At 40.9% G+C, this 18,025-nt stretch overlaps 1 protein-coding gene across 1 annotated transcript; it reads left to right on the top strand.

Annotated features, from left to right (window-relative positions):
* The first annotated feature begins 9,216 nt into the window (after positions 1 to 9,216).
* Positions 9,217 to 14,765, top strand: LOC130609772 (G-protein coupled receptor 55-like). The gene is made up of 3 exons (XM_057429076.1): positions 9,217 to 9,350; positions 10,345 to 10,561; positions 13,832 to 14,765. The coding sequence occupies exons 2-3, from the start codon at positions 10,554 to 10,556 to the stop codon at positions 14,763 to 14,765; spliced, it is 942 nt and encodes a 313-aa protein (XP_057285059.1). The 5' UTR covers positions 9,217 to 9,350; positions 10,345 to 10,553.
* Positions 14,766 to 18,025: the final 3,260 nt, after the last annotated feature.

Here is an 18,025-nt window from a genome sequence, read left to right as displayed (position 1 = left end):
TATAACACTATGATTTTGGCAGCAGAATAACGTACTTTAAAATATTTAGACATTGTTTAGCCAAATGATACAACATTAGATACAATGACCTACCTTCTTTTGCTAGACAAAGCTCCAGGGTCATGGATATTTTGTAATACCAGAATTAGCAGTGAAATTCAGAATACTCTTTAGCAAGGCCTTAAAATATTTAGCATAAAATAAGATACATCCTCCCTTACCTCAATTTCTAGACAATAACCCAGAAAGGACTGCTTCAGGGAAGCTTATTCTTGCCTACAGGTAACAGATGGCAAAAACACATCTTAAGAAAACAACATCATTTTTCAAACCCTTTACTCTATTTTTCTCTTCCAGCCACCTTTTCTTGCTTCTTTCTGTTGCCGAGTTTCTTTTTATAGTGTGCAATGATTTATGGGAGAACTCCTGACTTTCAACCAGCTGTGGCCACTGCTGAGATCAGGGAACAAACCTGGGCTCAATTAGGAAGGGAGTAAAGAAACTCGGTGGTGATACCGCCTGGTGAAAGGGGTCCTGGAGGACTCATACTAAGGTAAGAATTTTTGCTGCTCTAGGACTGCACTGATTTGTACTCAGAGTGTGCAGTCAGTTTGGCTCTTCTCTGCCCCCCCTCAATGCTAACATACATGTTCCTGTCACATTATCTCTAATTCTTTTCAATCTTTTGCATGTGAAAGCACAGTTTGCAAAAAAAAAAAAGGCAGGAAGAGACCAACTAATGAAAGCTCATGTATTTGTATGTTATAGCCAGCAGAATTTTGTTTAACCTGCTTTTAATAACATCTCACAGCAAGGTGTTATTAAGGTGACAAGGTCATTTATCTTCAGCATTAGAAGGGTTTGTTTTTCATCTCCAAACAGAGTTTCCAACTGCAGTCTAAATCATAGAGTGATAAAATAGTCTGGGTTGGAAAGGACCTTCAAAAGTAATCCAGTCCAAATCCATTATTTCTTTCCCATCTGCAGTGGATATAGCAAACTATTTACTCCCTTCTCCTTCATAGCTACTGTCTATGTATTTTAAGACCTATTTATGTCCTCCACACTTCAACATTTATGCTCTAAATATACCCAGCTACATCTGTGCTTCAAATGTAACTCACTGTTTGCTCCTGCTTTCTAAGTTCTCTCTTGGGTTGAGCTGGTTTGGGTGTTTTTCCTTCTTTCTTTAATTCTTAAAAAAGGCACCTAAGACTGAATATAGTTCTTCTAAAGCCTTAAACAATTGCCTATCCCTTAATCATGTTCACTTTTTTCTACATCTTCCATTTCATTTCCAGTCATACTGCATTTGCAACCTACTGTAAGCCCAGATCCCCTTCACAACTGCAGCACATCAAGCTCACCCATATCTCACATTTGTGTTCACAGCTATCCCTATGTATGTACAAAACTTTGCATATATCTTTATGCCTCTTATGCCTTGCTGAATTCTTTCTTTTCTAAATCATTTATCCAACTTTTTTAACAATATTTTAAATACTAAATTTCACTTCCACCATCTCCTAGACTCTCATTACTGCAACAACTGTCATGTTGTAAATAGACTGTCTTAGTTTAGGAGACTGCAAACAGAAAGACGCTTTTCATAACACTTAATACAGGGAAATGTAAATCTAAAAGAGTATGTTCACCCAATCATAAACTACAGCCATTTTCTTTATACCACAGTGAATTACTCTAGTCCTTATTAGTAGACAGCCTACACAAAAATCTGGAAACACTACTGCTTTCTCGTGTAAGAACTCTGTTTTAAGCATCAATTTCTTGACTGTCAATTGTCAGAGATCTATGAAACACAGTATGAAGGTAAAGCCCCTTCCCAATGGCTGCAAAAGCTAGGTGCTTCTACCCACCTCTGCCTGGTATCAGAGAGACACAACGCTGCACCTCTACAAGCCACAAGTGATGAAAACACAAGCAGTACTGCTGCAGCGCTTCAGAATACCAAAGCTGAGAGACCACAGGGTCTGGTTTTAAATTAACCTCAGTTTAAGACCTTGTTGTTAAACAGTGAGGAACAACATGCATGAACGAGATGCAACATAATGTCAGAGCCTGGAATCCATCAGGTGGCGCCAGGATACCTCTGTCAGAGCTAAAGTGATGGCCAAACTGTCTTTATGTTTAACTAGTGACTGACTAACACATCCCTCAGGCCAAAACTTCCCTCTGCTGCTCAGCACCAGAAGAGGCCCTGAACCTTCTCCCAGCGTGGCCCAGAGCAGAGCTCTGGAGTTCCCTCAATTGAGTTTCTCTGGCAGCACTGCAGGCTGCAGATTCATCCCATAGGAGCAGCGGGTCTGACTGGAAAGACCCCCACCATAGAGTGGCAAAGACCTGAATTGTGACCAGACCTTGACAAGCTCCAACTCCCCCACTAGCTGAAAGCATCTCTAGGGAAGCTTTGCTTTTTCAAGTTGGGAGATGACCCTCAGGGTGGGGGGTAAAGACTTGCCATTAGAGGATTGCTGCAGATTTCAGTTGCAACTGAAGAAATATCTGCACATCTAGCCTATTGCCATTGTTTATCTGGGTGTTCCAGAACAATTCCAACCAGAGGTTTAGGCTCAGTGAAATGATTGGCAAAGAAATATTTTACTCGGGCTTAAAAACTGTTAAGCATAGCATCACATTTACAGCCTCTTTTTGCAAAGACCAAAATAGGTCACGCTTGGTGCAAGCATGTAAGGTAATCCTTAGGAGTCCAGCAGCACAAGGCTTCAAAGCAATGATACCATTCAATTCCTATATGATAAGCTACCATTACAAGTTTCTCAGCCACATCAGTACAATCCCTGTACAACTATCTTGGTCTTAGTAGTCACGCTTCCCACCTAACACAGGAAGAAATGGGCTTTATTCAGAGGTGGTGTCCACATAAATTCAAAAGTTGTCATCTCAGGAGAGTGTTTCAGTAACCTGGTAAGGTTAATTTGAGAGGTTTTAATCTGTTTGAGTTTCTTCACTTTCCTGCAAGTTGCTTTCTTGATCCCTTTGATGTTCTGAGGCTTTTCTATAGAGGCTGTTTATAGGAATGCACCTGTACTGAAGTCAAGGGACCTTTTCAGCATTTCAGATCAACCTCAAGCATTTGGTTTGAAGTGGGAAGCTAGGAGTTTATCACTGTAAGTGGCATGATTATACTCAAATGAAGTAAGTTTTATTTCCAATGCCATTCATTCACTCTAACTTTTGTGTAAAGACACTTGGCTATGGCAGGCAGCCAGAACAAAGACAACCATATCAACTCACCTAGACTAACATTACACATCAGTAGGAATCAAATATCTAGTCACTGTTAGGCTCAGACATCACAGCCTCTCTGCACACCCAGGAGGATGAATTCCCACTCTCTGTGAAACAATCTAGAATGCCTTTTCCTCTTGGGAGCCAGCTGCAGCATCCCCACTTTCCACAGCATCGAAGATCCTGAGACCAGGATCGATCATAGAATACCAGGTTGGAGTGGACCTCAAGGATCATCTGGTCTAAACTTGCTTGGCAAAAGCACAGTCTAGACTAGATGGCCTAGCACCCTTTCCAGCTGACAGGGCACACTTATGGCTCGTATTCAACTTGCCAGATCCACCAGTTACATTCTAAATACTAACCATATACTGACAGCAACGGCAGATAACCTACATGCACAGAGAAAACAAGCTATACCTGATTGAACTTACAGCTCCATTACTATCCTTTTCAGACACTTGGTTCAAAGGTGACCAATTCTTTTCAAGGCAGAGACCCGTTCTACACTGGAATAAACAAGCAGATTTACTCAGTTGCTCTTTCCAAGATAAACAAAGGCATGTTTTCACAAAGAGACATTTTTTTTCAGCAGCGTAAACCAGAGCTCTCTCTCTCAGAGACTATCTTACTGAAATAAAAGGTGGCTGACCAGGACTGATTAGGAGAGATGACAACAAAATAAAGTTCATAAAGTTAAGTGTGCATGCAACCCATGTGTACAGTGTAATGACTGTTAAAAAGTCATTATTATGTTGATGAACATACAAATATACACACACTTTTATACACACACACACACACACACACACATATATGAGGAGAGCGAGCACCGCTTAAGGGAAAAGTCAAGTTCCACCTTGATGCCCCTTGTCCGACTCATAAACTACCCCAAGGTGGCACTGTCGGGCAGCTTTTCCTCTACTAGCTCTGGCAAGGAGTCTAAACTGTGACTCGGAAGTAAATGCAGCGATCAGTGTAAACATTTTCTGAAATTTCCTTTCTTTTCTTGCTATTTTTCCTTTTTTCTTCTGTCTGACTGGCTCTTCCTGAGCGCTTCTCAGCAGCACTTGCCACATCTCCATGTTAAGTCACTCAGTGAGTCAAACTGGGACCTTGATGCCCTGGGATCTGTTAGGAGACAGGCAGCAGCAAGGTTGACAGCAATTCTCATACTTCAGATTTAAGTGCCAAGATGAAGGGATACAGGCTGGAGAGTCTGCACTGACAAGTGCACTCTGCCAGTACAGTTGGGCTGTGATGGAGCAATCTGTGCTATAGCCTGCAGAAACCTCAAGAGAAAAGAAGCTAAGCAGACACCAGAGCCACAGGCATGCTGACTGCCACTGTCCAGGTGAGACTATACCAGTATGAGAAACAGTGCCCAGCTGATTCTCAAATAGCCTTGTCCCTGAGACAGCAGCATTCATTTGGCCATACTGTGAGAGGCCAACTTCCAGCCCTTTGAGAAAGGTCTTATTAATGCACAACTGGATACACACCAGTCTGAAAACAACAAAAAAAGTGGCAACTTGGGAAAACATAAGTTAAAATGGGAAAGACCCATGAGTGCAAATACGACGTGCATTAATGGAACAGGGCACATCTCAGATCTGGAAAGTGTTACTTCTAGGCCAGTCTGTGATCCTCATTCAACTCTGACCCATCACAGCTATAGGCTTGAGTGTGTAGGGCTTCCTTTCCAGAAACACTAGTTTCTACACTGAGGAGAGATGGATGAGGAAAAATAAAAAGAAATGGAAAAAAAAATGCGGTTTCCACACAAGTCAGCTTTTCATCAGTCCAAGCCATTCGACAGAGATGGGTCTATCAGAAAGTTGTGGCACTGAGGGTGCCTAAACCCTGCAGATGGAGCAGCTCCTACCTCTTTGTACAGGGCCATCTGTGTGAAGGTATAGGAATGACTGTGCAAGGCACAAGTGTACAGTGCACTGGTATCCCTCTGCACAAGGCTGTAGTGATGGTTTTTGATGTCCATCAGTCCAGATGGAAGATGGTGAAGGTCCAGTCAACAGTGCTCACTTCATACTCGTATCATAAAATTGCACAGAAAGTAGTTTTCACTAGGTGTTTCATCACCAAGTGCAATGCAAAGGCTGAGAAAAAAACATTTTTCAATGGAAAAAAATAAATCCAGATAAACCATTTATCAGAGTATTATGTTATGTGGTGTAGATAGGCGAGCATAATGTGATTCTCTCTGATCTGATCACTGCCTGTGCCAGCATAAATAGTGTGCGTTTGCCACATACTGCTCAGGTCACAGGTTTGTATCCACACTGCTGCTAAGTGTTAGTTCCTTTTACTGGATAATTGTGAGATTAGCTGATGGTTTTGTTCAAAACCTTAGTTTTGTGCACACCTACCATTTCCTTGGTCGTGCCACACTCAGTGAGCATGGACTCTTCATTAAACAAAAGCTTTTCTCTGTTCTAGGAAATCAACACAGCAGCCTTGCATTTCTTCCTTCCCAGCTGGCTCCTCAAAAGATACAGTCTGTAGACATCCCCTAGAAACACCTATAAGAATCACATGCATCTTGGTGGATGGCAATGCCTGTGGCTGAGCAACCATAAAGTCTGGCACAGGTGGGGTGTGATGGTGAATTCTGTGGAGAGGGCTGCAAAGTACATTTGTGCAGGAAGCTCTGTGTCTATTCTTACACAGTCTCACTAGAGCTGGGCTCACAGCTTGGCTGGCTGCTCCTTCCTACAAATACCCAGGAAAAGTTATAGTCCATTGGTACAGCCATGACCAGAATTGCATTTGGCCAGATGCAAGCTGCTCTGTCCCTGCCTTGGAGGACGGATGGACTGGCCATCAAACACATGTCCTCACTGGCACCTGACTGACTCTGGCCATATCTAACCAGTCTTTTTGTCTTTGAAAGACCCAACTGAACTATGGTGAATTAGATCATTTCAGCTCAGCTCAGACTGTGGGTATCTGAAGCTATGAAAGAGATGCCACCCTGCATGCCTGGTGTCCTGCTGGTGAATTTCTGAATCAGATATAGCTGAAGATACTCCGTACTTTAAAATATTGCTCCCACAGTTCTGCTCCCTCAACCATCCAGTGTGAGACTGGGTGCTCACCAGTTCCTTTTCTCTCAACATTCAACCCTGAGAAACCTTTGTAAGCTCTTTGTGTAGTTCTCCTTTCCAGAAGCATGCTGCTGCTTAGCTGGACTTAGATGAAGGAGAAATTAGTGTCCTTTTAAGAAGCCCTTTTTGGAGTTACAAGCTGTTATAGCCTGCTTGGAACAAGATAACTTGTTAGCTTAACTCACTTTGGCATTCCAGGTTTTGAAACCTTTAAACACACACAGAAGTATCAGAAACCATCCACAGCACAACACAGAAGATAACTTGGGCTTAGGCCTGGGCTGATAAGACTTCTATTTCCCCACTGCATCAAGCCCTTTTTTGCAAGGACAAAGACATTCAGTTTTTCACTCACTCTACTGAGCAATGTCTTTTTCCTGACTCTTTTTGCTCTGGTTGATAAAGTTCTGTTACCAGAGATGATATTTTATAGCTGTCTGCAAGAACAAGTCAGACATGCCTTCAGAATGGCACAGAAACACACTGGACCCCACCTTTGAAATTAGATTAATTTGCATTTGAGTATCTTAATTCTAGATCGAAGATGTGACTTATTCCTTTCTGGCCATTAAGTATTCCATTCTAGCAAACACATACTCTAGACATTTGTGAAAGCTGAACTGCAATGCTGCTTTAATATATTTTCCACTAAAAAGAGAACAGCAGAATTCATGATTCTGTAATGCAAATGAATGTGGTTTTGTACTGTATGAACATTTCCTCCGAAAGAGATTTTGATTCCTTGAGAATGACAAATGCTGGCTGCTGTTGCCTGACCTAGCATGAGCAGCAATTATTGCACCTAGGGGGTAAAAAATGGAGAAAGCTCACCAAGCTCTAAAACACACCCTCCCTCCCCTCCCCACCCCCACCCCCCACCACAACAAGCAAACAAACAAGAACCACGGCACATTTTAGTGTTAATTAAATAAGAAAAGAATTAAACTAAACCAAACAAAGCCCTCCTCCCCATTGAAAACCTCAGAGCCACGCAGGTGCCTGGGTCTCTGGAATTCAGTGTTTAGAGAGCAGCAATGCTGGGTGACAGACACTGCCATCACAAAGGACTCTAGATAAAAGTTGTCCTAGTTAAACCAGAGAATCCAACCTGCAAAAGGCCCTCTTCAGCTGCAAAAGCACACAAAATCACTCATTCAGAGGTCACACGTAATTGTAGTGTATTTATTTTATCCTAATATTTAGTTGCACTCTTAGATTTCTTTTTGTGACCCCAGATTCATTTCAGTCTGTTACTGAGACTTGTAACAAGCCCACAGCTCTGAGAAGACAGAAGCTGAAAAGCTCTTGAAACCTCACAGTTCCATAACACATTTCCCAAATGATATGAATCAGGCTGCCTTCGTTTCTTCTCCTACATGAACTGCTTCCAAAGGTTCTGCTTTTTCTTTTTTTTTTTTTTACTTCTTCAGATCTCAGAGACAGGAAATATAAAATGCATTAAGAGATTAGTGTGTATTTTTTTCTCCAAGCCCTGGAATACAAATGCTGGTGCTGCTTTTTCTGCAAGGAGTGTAACCTGCCCCTTCCCATGGCAGAGGGTTGGAACTAGAGGATCTTAAGGTCCTTTCCAACCCAAACCTGTCCATGATTCTAGTGATTTCCCCAGAAAGACCGAAGTGCCTCCAAAGCCAGGTGGTAACTTCTAAAATGTCACTTAGAGCCTCCCTCACCCTGTAGTTACAGCCACAGCAAAGGGTTGCAGTGGGTAAGGTGAAAGAGCAGCCCACAAGTTAGAAGAGCTTGTCTCAGCCCTAAACAAGCAAGTTTCACACTTCAACATGAAAGGTTCCAGAGAGACTATTTGCACTCATTTGTATGAAGTGCCCATATGATACACACAGATGAGCTACTTGGGGTTTGATTCTCCTGCCAGTTGTGTTGCTTGGAGATGAAATTCTTATGTATGAGAATGTCACATTGTCATCAAACAGCAATTAACTTTTTTCCCAGTAAAAGATGTCACTTTATGTAACCAGGAACATCATTTAATGCCAGTCCCAGCCAAGCCACAGCTGGCCAGGACCTGAGGAGACCAGCAGCTTTGGGTGCTTTGCTGTGTCCCACCCTTGCCTGCTCTCTCCTGAATACAGCAGTGGATGAGTGCCCTCATATTCCTGCTGTTTACTCTTTGCAAGCACCATTACCTTTGTGAAAGGTGTGCATTGCATGACACCTCCCAGGGCAGATGAAGACCTTCAGACTCCAGTCAGGAAAGTGCTGTTAATGGAAAAACCTTGAAAATGTGTCTTGGCTACTGCATGACTCGCATACAAGGCACTAGTTTAGTGTTCTGTATATCTCACTCCTCTCACCAATAAACATTTGTTTGCTGACTTGCAGTTATGAATCAACCACCTCAACTGGCGAAAACTGGCACATGCCCTTTAAATAGTTCAACAGCTGCATGCATATAAGTAGCTGTATCTTTCAAAAGCATCTGAGTGCTGAACTACTGATCTCCAATATGCAAACTGAGCAGAAAGTGGGGGGAAACCCTATTTCTATGACAGCCTCTCCTACAACTTGCCACATCCTCATCTCTCCTCCAGCTCAAGGAATAACTGGGCATTTGGAGGTAGCCACCACATCACCATAGAAACTCTCAGCTCCTTCACACAAGGTAATGTCCAGTCCAAAGCCAACTGGCTTCAGAGACAAATCACTGCTTGCCCTATACTGACTACTGACTGGAAACAGCTGAGGATTCAGGTCTTTGCACTCTTTCACCTTCAGTTGTCTATATAAAGAAACAAAAAATGTGTTTTGAAATAGGAAGGAAAAACAAAACAAAAAACCAACAAAAAAAGATAAGGAGGATGTGGTTATGCCATTTACTAAGAGCACTGGTAGGGTATGGTCTATAAGCAAATCCTGTCATGCTCTATAGAACAACTGGGACCAAAGCAACGCTGCTGATCTGCTTGCTGGGTTCAGGTAAAGTAATTCCTATTTTAACTAATAACTTTTTTCCCCAAATAATAGCAGCATTGATTGCAAAGCAGTATTTTTAAGCTAGTTTGATAAAGATCAAAAATGTAGTGTTGCTTAGCATAGAGCTTGAAAAAAAAAGAGGTCTGCTCTAGTGATAAGCATAGATATATTCTGTTGTAATCAAAATACTTAGAATAAAATTATAAGAAATTATCCACCCACAGAAGAAATATATGGCAGATTCGGCAGGACTTACTGCTCTGCATTGCACTAAGCCATTTTACTCTTCTCCTGTGCGTTCACAAATGAATAATTTATCTATAACATGAATAGTCTTCTAGCAAATTAGTATCAACAAAGTCTGCTTTGCAGCAGTAACATTATTTGTTTTGTGTTGATTAGGAGGGTGATCATGGTAAATGCTGTAAAATTCCTTGCTGAAGCAGTGATTTGAATATTCCTCATTCCTCTTTTGCAGTATAGCTAGATTAAAAATCATTGGCTTGCTGTGTTCTGTCATCTGATTATCATTTCCTTACTATTAAAGCTACAACTACACTTACAGCCAGTTACAGATTTTATGCAGAGAATGTTCCTGCTAATGAAGTATTCATGGATAAGAATATCCTTAATCTGTCGTCACTAGTCTGTGCTAAGATGCAGACTTGTGCGAATCCCAGCTAGTGCCAGATGAACTCAGATCCGAGCTACAAGGAGGAAACCATTCACAGCATGCTGTGCTGCAAAAAACCCTAGCAAAGCAAATTCTGTAAAACCTTGCTGTGCCATTTCCTATGTCAGTACACATTTGCTGCTAGCTTAACCACTAACTCCTGCTATTGGTAAACCCAGTTAGCTTTTGACTAGTCCGTAGGAAGTGGAAAAACCTCACTCAACAGGAAAAATCAAGAACAAATGGACCAGTGATGACACAGGGTCTGGACCAGAGAAGAAAAACTCCTTGAATTAATTACAGGCTCTTACATTTGGCTTCTAGTTGTCTGAAACAATCCTAGAGCTGCAGGCAATTCCTTCAAGAAACCCCTGCAAGATGGAGGAATTTTCTTCAGAAGACTAGAAAAGAGAAAACCTGGTGCCTGTCTCTTAAAAAGTGGAAAAGGAGGAGACCACTAAGCCTGGCTTCAGCATTTGGGTAACTATTGGAATCACCCACTGAAGAATCTGTTTGCAAGCACCCAGAAGACAATGCAGGGGTAAGTAACAATGTGCACAGATTCATCTAAGAATGATTAAAATAGAAGTAATTCGACTTTCTGCTGTGAAAAGTAGACAGCAGTCAGGGACAGAGTGAAGGAGGGGGAAAGAAGATTTCAAACACTATCTCTAAAGAAATTCTCATAAGCAGACAAAGGAAACATGATAGATATGAAACTTCCATATACTTAATGACTATCAACTGAGATATAATCGGTGTTTACCATACAGGAAAGATGTGTTTGGTACAATTCAGTATCTCGCAGGTTGGATACCATCAGTATTAGTAATTTGGACAATGGAGTAAAGGTGGTGCTTCGGAAATGACTGCAAGGTAATTTGTCAATGAAAATGCATCTTGAATAATTTTGAGCAAACATATTACTGAGTGCGGACTGTTTACAAACAGTTCCCTTGGATATCTCAAGATGAGAAATTTAAATTTGAAGAGGGTAAAATGATGAAAAATGTCAAGTTTTTGAGAATGAGGCACTCTGTTAGAGTACTGGAAATTACCAGTTTAGAGACTGGCTAACGTTTTCTTAACATGAACAATTTGCAGGGGTAATACTGTACGTTATTTGGTACTAATGAATTTTAAAGAAAAAGCATTCAGTGAAGACAGAAACCTGATAAAAGTAGAATCTAAACTTGGACTTTTATGAGACATCACAAGCCATTTTCTGATACATTTAAAATACAAAGTGCTGGATTAACAGGTGTCACACCTCTAAAATACTTCATGTCATCTGATTTTTTCCCCAGCTGAAAGGATGTTCTTGGTCACAGAAGACACAACACACAACAGGACAGCACTCCTACTTCCTCTATTTCCTATTACCTGTCCTGCCCTCAGGTGACAGCAGCATCTGCCTACAATAACCCCTTGAACACATGGCCTCAGTGCATCTCCACATTTAGTGAAATTATCTCACCTCTCATGTACCACAATCACATGGTTTTCTAAGCAGCTGCCACATGCTTCTCGCTCAAAGGGATTGACTCAATCTCAGATTGACTAATAAATCAAAGTTTTCTTTTTGTTCTCCTTTCACTGATAACAATCGGGTTTCTCTTTCCTATTTCCCAAGTTCACAAAGCTGCACAAGTCCAACTCATGTGGCTCGGTCCAGCTGTCTGGAAACTGCAGTTGGATCTGCCCCTGACCAGCAGCATGTCATGCTTTCTCCTATAGTGCGGTCACTGAAGGAAAAGCTGCCAAGGAGATGTCTCAGTGAATTTGTGCATCCCTCTAGTAGCCTGCATCCAGCCTGTTTGTGGTCCTCATTAGCTTTCTTGCAACCATTTGCTCACCTACTTAATAGCCCCTGTTCTGACATCCGGTTTTCCTAGTGCTTCACTAGCATGCTAGTGAAACTAGTATGCTTCACTGAAATGCAGGTGCCTTCAATCTTCAGCCTTACCCTTATCTGAAAAAGCAGACACTTCAAAGAAGATAATGGTCTGACAGGAGGTGTCAAACCATTATTGAACAGTTTTCCTTAAAAATCTCTAAGAAGATTTTACTCAACAGTTACAGAATTGCTTTAATCACATTTGATTAATTCTTTACAGTGAGGGTGCTGAGGCACTGGCACAGGGTGCCCAGAGAAGTTCTGGCTGCCCCATACCTGGCAGCATTCAACGCCAGCTTGGACAGGGCTTGGAGCAGCCTGCTCTAGTGAAAGGTGTCCCTGGCTATGGCAGGGGTTGGGACTGGATGAGCTTTAAGGTCCTTTCAGCCCAAACCATTCTGTGATTCTATGCCATACTTTCTTTCAACAGATAAACTAGATTAATCCTTTTCTAGATCCACTAATAACATATACACTTCATAGCAATTAATAGGTTGGGCCTTCAAGCTTTATGTGCCTCTTCTTTTCATAGTCTGAGCTAGAAATAAACTGTTTTCACTCATATGAACATGTTAAGCTCTGAGTTCCTTCTGAGTTCAGATACAGTTATTTCCATTTTCACTCACAATTCCTCTAAGTCAACCCACCTCTGACCTCCAGCACAATATCAGCATCCCTCTGAAAAGCAGAGGTGTAAGATTTGGCAAAACCCAAGCCCATTTTCTCAGTTAATATTTAGCAGATCTACTTGTTCTCCATGTTTCTCTCTTTTTATTTTATATTTTATTTTAGCCATCTAAACAAATTGTTTCTTCAGCAAAGTTCAGCTCCATTTGGTAGTGCTTATGAATGACCTGTCACTTTTTGTCCTCCAAAGCAGAGATTCCCCTCTTGATCTGATTGTTCTTAAAATGTCTTAACTTACTCATAAAATATCTTCTGAATTATTTGTTTAGCTGAGTTGAACTGGGAATTTTATCTACCAATATCTTCTCCTTCATTAGGATTTTTTGTGATTTTGATTAAAGGATGTTATCAAAAAGCACTTTTAAGGCATAGTTTGTTAGAGCATACATATGTTTTTAAGACTGGTGGTAACACTTATTCCCTACGAATCATACTTTTTTAAAGAACAATATTATGAAGATCATAGAATAGTTAGGGTTGGAAAGGACCATAAAATCATCTAGTTCCAACCGCTATTTGCTAATCTTTGCCAGATTATCTAAAATAACCAGTTAAAGTACTTGCAAATCCAAAACTTATCTAATGCTTGAAGTTAAGCACAAGCTAGAAAACATGTTTACTCAGTTTATATCTGCATAAAATATCAATCTTCTTAAGCTTACCTTCTAAAAAACTGCATCAGATAGAAGCACTATATGAAATTATAATACCCATATAAATGCAGGTGTAGTAAAAAGACATCAGCAAGAACTACTGATACATAGGGAATCATGGGTATAAGAATAAAAACCTAGCTATTAGTTTGACCCACCTTAATATGGAACAATAATTTCATGAGGAAAAGGAACAGAAGTGTTATGGAAGTTTCAACAAATGTACAAGTTACTAGAGATGGCAAGTACACTTCAGAGTTTTGAAAGCGTATGTTTGAATAAGTCAGTCTCTTCAATATCTGAATGGGATTATTTTAAAGGGTGTGATAGTCAGTGGATGCTGACTACCTGGTGTCGAGAATCAGGCTCCTTTATAACAGATCAAGCACTCAAATCAGAAATAGAAAGCTCTGTGCTTGAAATAAGGATTTGCTTTCAGTAATCACCAAAGACAAGCATCTAGCTCAAAACAAAAAAATCCCAGAGCTGTGTTTGAAAAGTATCTCACACTGATACAGCAAGGCTTTCACTGAGAGCCTTACACATTTCCAGCCTGTTTTCTCTGTTGTTTTAGGGGAGAAACGTCCAACAGCAGCGGGGAATGCAACTTTGCAGACATCGACAGATTAGCAAAGACCCTGCTGCTGGGGATCTCCATCCCTACCTTCATTCTCGGGCTGGTTCTCAATGCCATGGCTCTATCGGTGTTCTGCTGTTTTTGGAAGAAGCAAACCAAAACTTCAGTGTACATGATCAATCTCGCACTTGCAGATGTCTTGCTGCTTCTCTCGCTCCCACTCAAGCTGTACTACTCTATCAAGAAAGCACCCAGACTCCTGTGCTCATTCATAGAGTCTCTGTATTTTGTCAACATGTATGGTAGTATCTTCATCATCGTCTGCATTACTGTCGACAGATATATCTGCATAAGGCACCCATTTGAAGGTCGAGCTAACCAATCCCCCAAATGGGCTATCTTGATTTGCTGCTTCATCTGGGCAGTAGCCTGGCTTTGCAGCACCCCAATGTATGTGTTTCATGAGGAAGATAATTTTAAGTGCTTTCACAACATGTCAGAACAGGCGTGGAGCACCCCCCTCATTGTTTCTGTAGAAATCTTTGGATTTCTGATCCCACTTGCAGTGATTGTTTTCTGCTCTGCCCAAAACATCTGGATTCTTCTGAATTACAAAAGTCAAGCTAAAAAGAAGGTAGAAAGCAATGGCTCCTTACGAGTCATTATCATCAACCTGGTGGTGTTTTTGGTGTGCTTCACACCTGTCCACCTTGCAATCTGCCTGCAGTACCTGGTAAGACAGCACGTGATAGTGGACTGCAGTCTGAAACAAACCATCAGCTTCTTCATTCAGGTGTCAATGATAATAGCCAACCTCAACTGCTGCCTGGATGCCATCTTTTATTACCTTGCTGCAAAGGAATTCCGTGAGAAGACACACCTGAAAAAGATGATTGAACTGTGTCCTGTTTTTAAGCCTTGTGCCACATGATGAGACTGCCAGCAGTAGGAGAGCACCTCTTCCTTGGCTCTGACTTGCCTCACAGGATGCCAACAGCAATAGCAGTAGGGTCACCTTGGCCACGGCAGGGAGGGTGCAGGAGAAAGACAATGATTTTCTGATGAATGTGAACCTGTTCTGTATTTTTCTTCTCTTTAAAGTTAAAAAGGGAAAAATGTTGGAAAAAAGAAACAGCATTAGCAAAGTGACAGAGTGACACCAAAAGAAGCATTAACCTTGATGGTATCTACTAAATGTGAAAGGCTTGATAGAAGAAAACTACCCAGATCACTGCAGTGCCACTGAAAATCAGCCTTTGTCATTGCTGCACCAGTTTTCTTTTTGGCAATGTGATCAAAAAGTTGTTGCTAAGGGCCAGATAGGGAAATAAGTATTAGAAGGTGTCTGAGAGTTGAATAGCAGTACCCAGACAAAAGTCTGACTCTGCTCTTCCCTTCTGTAAATCTTCCAGAAGGTCACTGTTGGAGCTCATTTGCTCTGAACAGCTTGGCCAGCCTGAGGTAACAGTGAATCCTCTCTCCTGTAAGCATTATACACTGGCTGGGGCTGCTACACAGGGCAGCAGCCTCTGCTCTTTCATGGAGGACGGGCTGCCCAATATACAACCCCAAGAGAATGTCTTGGTACTGCAATTACTTGAGCAACAAACATTTCTGAATATCTTTGCTGAGGAGTCAGCGTGGTTTTCTGCTGCAATTTTTAATCTGTTTTTGCATATGAAAACCAAAAGAACCCCTTCAAATATGTCATTTAGTGAAAGAGTGTATGTGATTAACTGTATTTCTACATTATTGTATTTCTAGCAAAGATACAATATGACAGATGTACAAAATCATTCTGCCTGTCTTTTCATTCTTTCTTGGAGGAGGGGAATTAGGGAAGCAAGCCCTGCATCACAGAAAAACAGGGAGCTCCTGTCTGATACGCTCATTACTCTCAACTGGAATTCTGAACTAGCTCTATCCAACTCATTCCTTAGAATCTAGCCTGCACTGTACACCTCATGAAACATCTCTAGACATGCCTCAACCCTTCTCAGTCAGCACTTCTGGTATGTCAACATGCTTATACCATTTGCAAGTCTGGCTCTGAGTCTAAACTCAAGGTTTCCTTGTTGCAATTAAGCCTACAATTTCTCATACCATTATGTTGCATTGTTCATGCTCTCACCAGAAGCATTTCCCATCAAGAAATCCATTTCTGTACCTTTTAAAAATGGCTGTAAAAATGGTCTAAGATTGCTTGTAATCAAGTCTTCATTCTGGGGCAGATGTTCCCAGATGAAAAGAAAGTACCTTCTGTGGAGCAAATTAAAAAGAAAGGGGTCAGCTTTGAGAGTATAATTCATACTCTCACATTTGAGAGTACAAATTGATTTCCATAGAAATGAATGATTGTGCAAGTGGGCAGCTGCACATATCTAATACTAGGCCTAAATGTGTAAGTGTTTTATAACTTTTTAGTATTAAAGCTATGATGGCAGCTGAGGCATGCAAGATACTCAGAAGCAAATCAAGGTTTTTATCCCCATCTTTGCCATTATCTGCAGAAGAGCAAGAGAAAGAGTTTTACAAGACTAACTTTTCAAAACATTATTTGCTAGTGCTGCAATCATTCAGAAACTTGCAGCCTTTTCAATGAGTTAACCTTTCTTCTTTGCACCTTTCACATTACTTTGCATATGAAACATCTGTGTAAAAAAGAACATAAGCTGTATATATATGAATTGTATGATTTGAAAATACATTTTAATTCCCCAGATAGCAGTATAAAAATCTTATCTACCTATTTCATCACAAATTTGTACCGTTTTCTCCTTAAAACAACTCCAAGACTTAGTTCGAGGTTTTCCTTCACAGGAGCTACATCAGGTTTGTAACTCTGGCAAGCAAGAATAACTGATTAAGCAATAATAAACAGAAAAAGTAAGAACAGGAAAGATGGTCAAACACAGAAGTCTGGAAAAGGTCATATTCTGATCTTCAAAGAAATAAGTGCACATATGCTATAGGGAGAAAGGAAAAGTGTGTAGGGACTCTCCTATGCATGGGTGGAGGAGAAGTTTGATCTGGCAGGGCTAGGGAGACAACATTCACTCATGCTGATGCTTGTTCAGTAGTAGAGGCCCAGCACACTCAGGTAGTGAGAGACTTCCACTTACATATAGAAATCAAACTGATTTTCTCAATAAAGGAAACAGAAGTCATCTGTAAGAATGGGGAGTCATGGGGCCCACTACTAACAACTAGTCTACAGACTTAGTCTGCTCATGTCATACACAGCAGCAAACTCATAGCACAGAATCCAGAAGTTAAGATTGGACTACTTTCTCCCCATTTATTGTCGTTAGTGCCACTTCTTTGTTGGCCAAAAGTGATTTTATATGTAACTCAATTTGTCTAAATTTTGCCTGTTGCCTATGTAAATGAGAACTGTCTGAGCATTCTTGAAATCTGGGGGAAAGAGAGTGGGGAGAGGAGGAAAACCTATCCATGCTGGTTTTACAAGGCTATTACAACAGTCAAATCTTTTAGCACAAAAAGAGATCTTGTGAGCAAGAAGGTGTCACTTTCAACTAACTGCTTTTCAAGATGTACTTACATTTAAATAATACACGTAAATTCTTTCTTTGACCTGCAGCTAAGACCACAGGTCTTTTTAAATCAGAATTTTACGTTCAGGCTCTTCTGTGAAATTTACTCATAGCTCTGGAGAATATCCAGTTGGTGTTATTTTTATACCAGGACACAAAAATCAATGAAAAGCCTTGTGCAGCTTGAAAAGGCGCACAATTCTGTCAATAATAAAGCTGAAGAGTATCTGACATTTTAAAAACAACAACAAAAGCTTTCCTGTGTCAATACACAAGTTCACTGTTTCTATTTTCAGACTGCACAACAGAAAAGGTTTCTTTCCTCTTGATGTTGTTATTAATACACAGAAAAATGGTAAGAACCTGAATGTGAACCCCTCACATACCCAGGTCTCCTCCCAGGAGCTCAGTTGCACTGTAAAGTCAAAGCAGCATTGTCTTAGTGAGGGAAAAAAAACAAAAAATAGATTAAGAATCATAGAATCGTTAGGGTTGGAAAGGACCTTAAGATCATCAAGTTCCAACTCCCCTGCCATGGGCAGGGACAACTCACACCAAACCAGATCACCCAAGGCCTTGCCCAACCTGGTCTTGAACACTGCCAATAAAGAATATAAAAACCCACCAAGTACTACCC

Source organism: Pezoporus wallicus, unplaced genomic scaffold (assembly GCF_028554395.1).
Source record: "Pezoporus wallicus isolate ANWC-B61680 ecotype Strahan unplaced genomic scaffold, APGP_CSIRO_Pwel_v1 contig_593, whole genome shotgun sequence".
In the NCBI taxonomy this organism is placed as follows: Eukaryota; Metazoa; Chordata; class Aves; order Psittaciformes; family Psittacidae; genus Pezoporus; species Pezoporus wallicus.
This window is presented reverse-complemented; position numbering and strand designations above follow the sequence as displayed.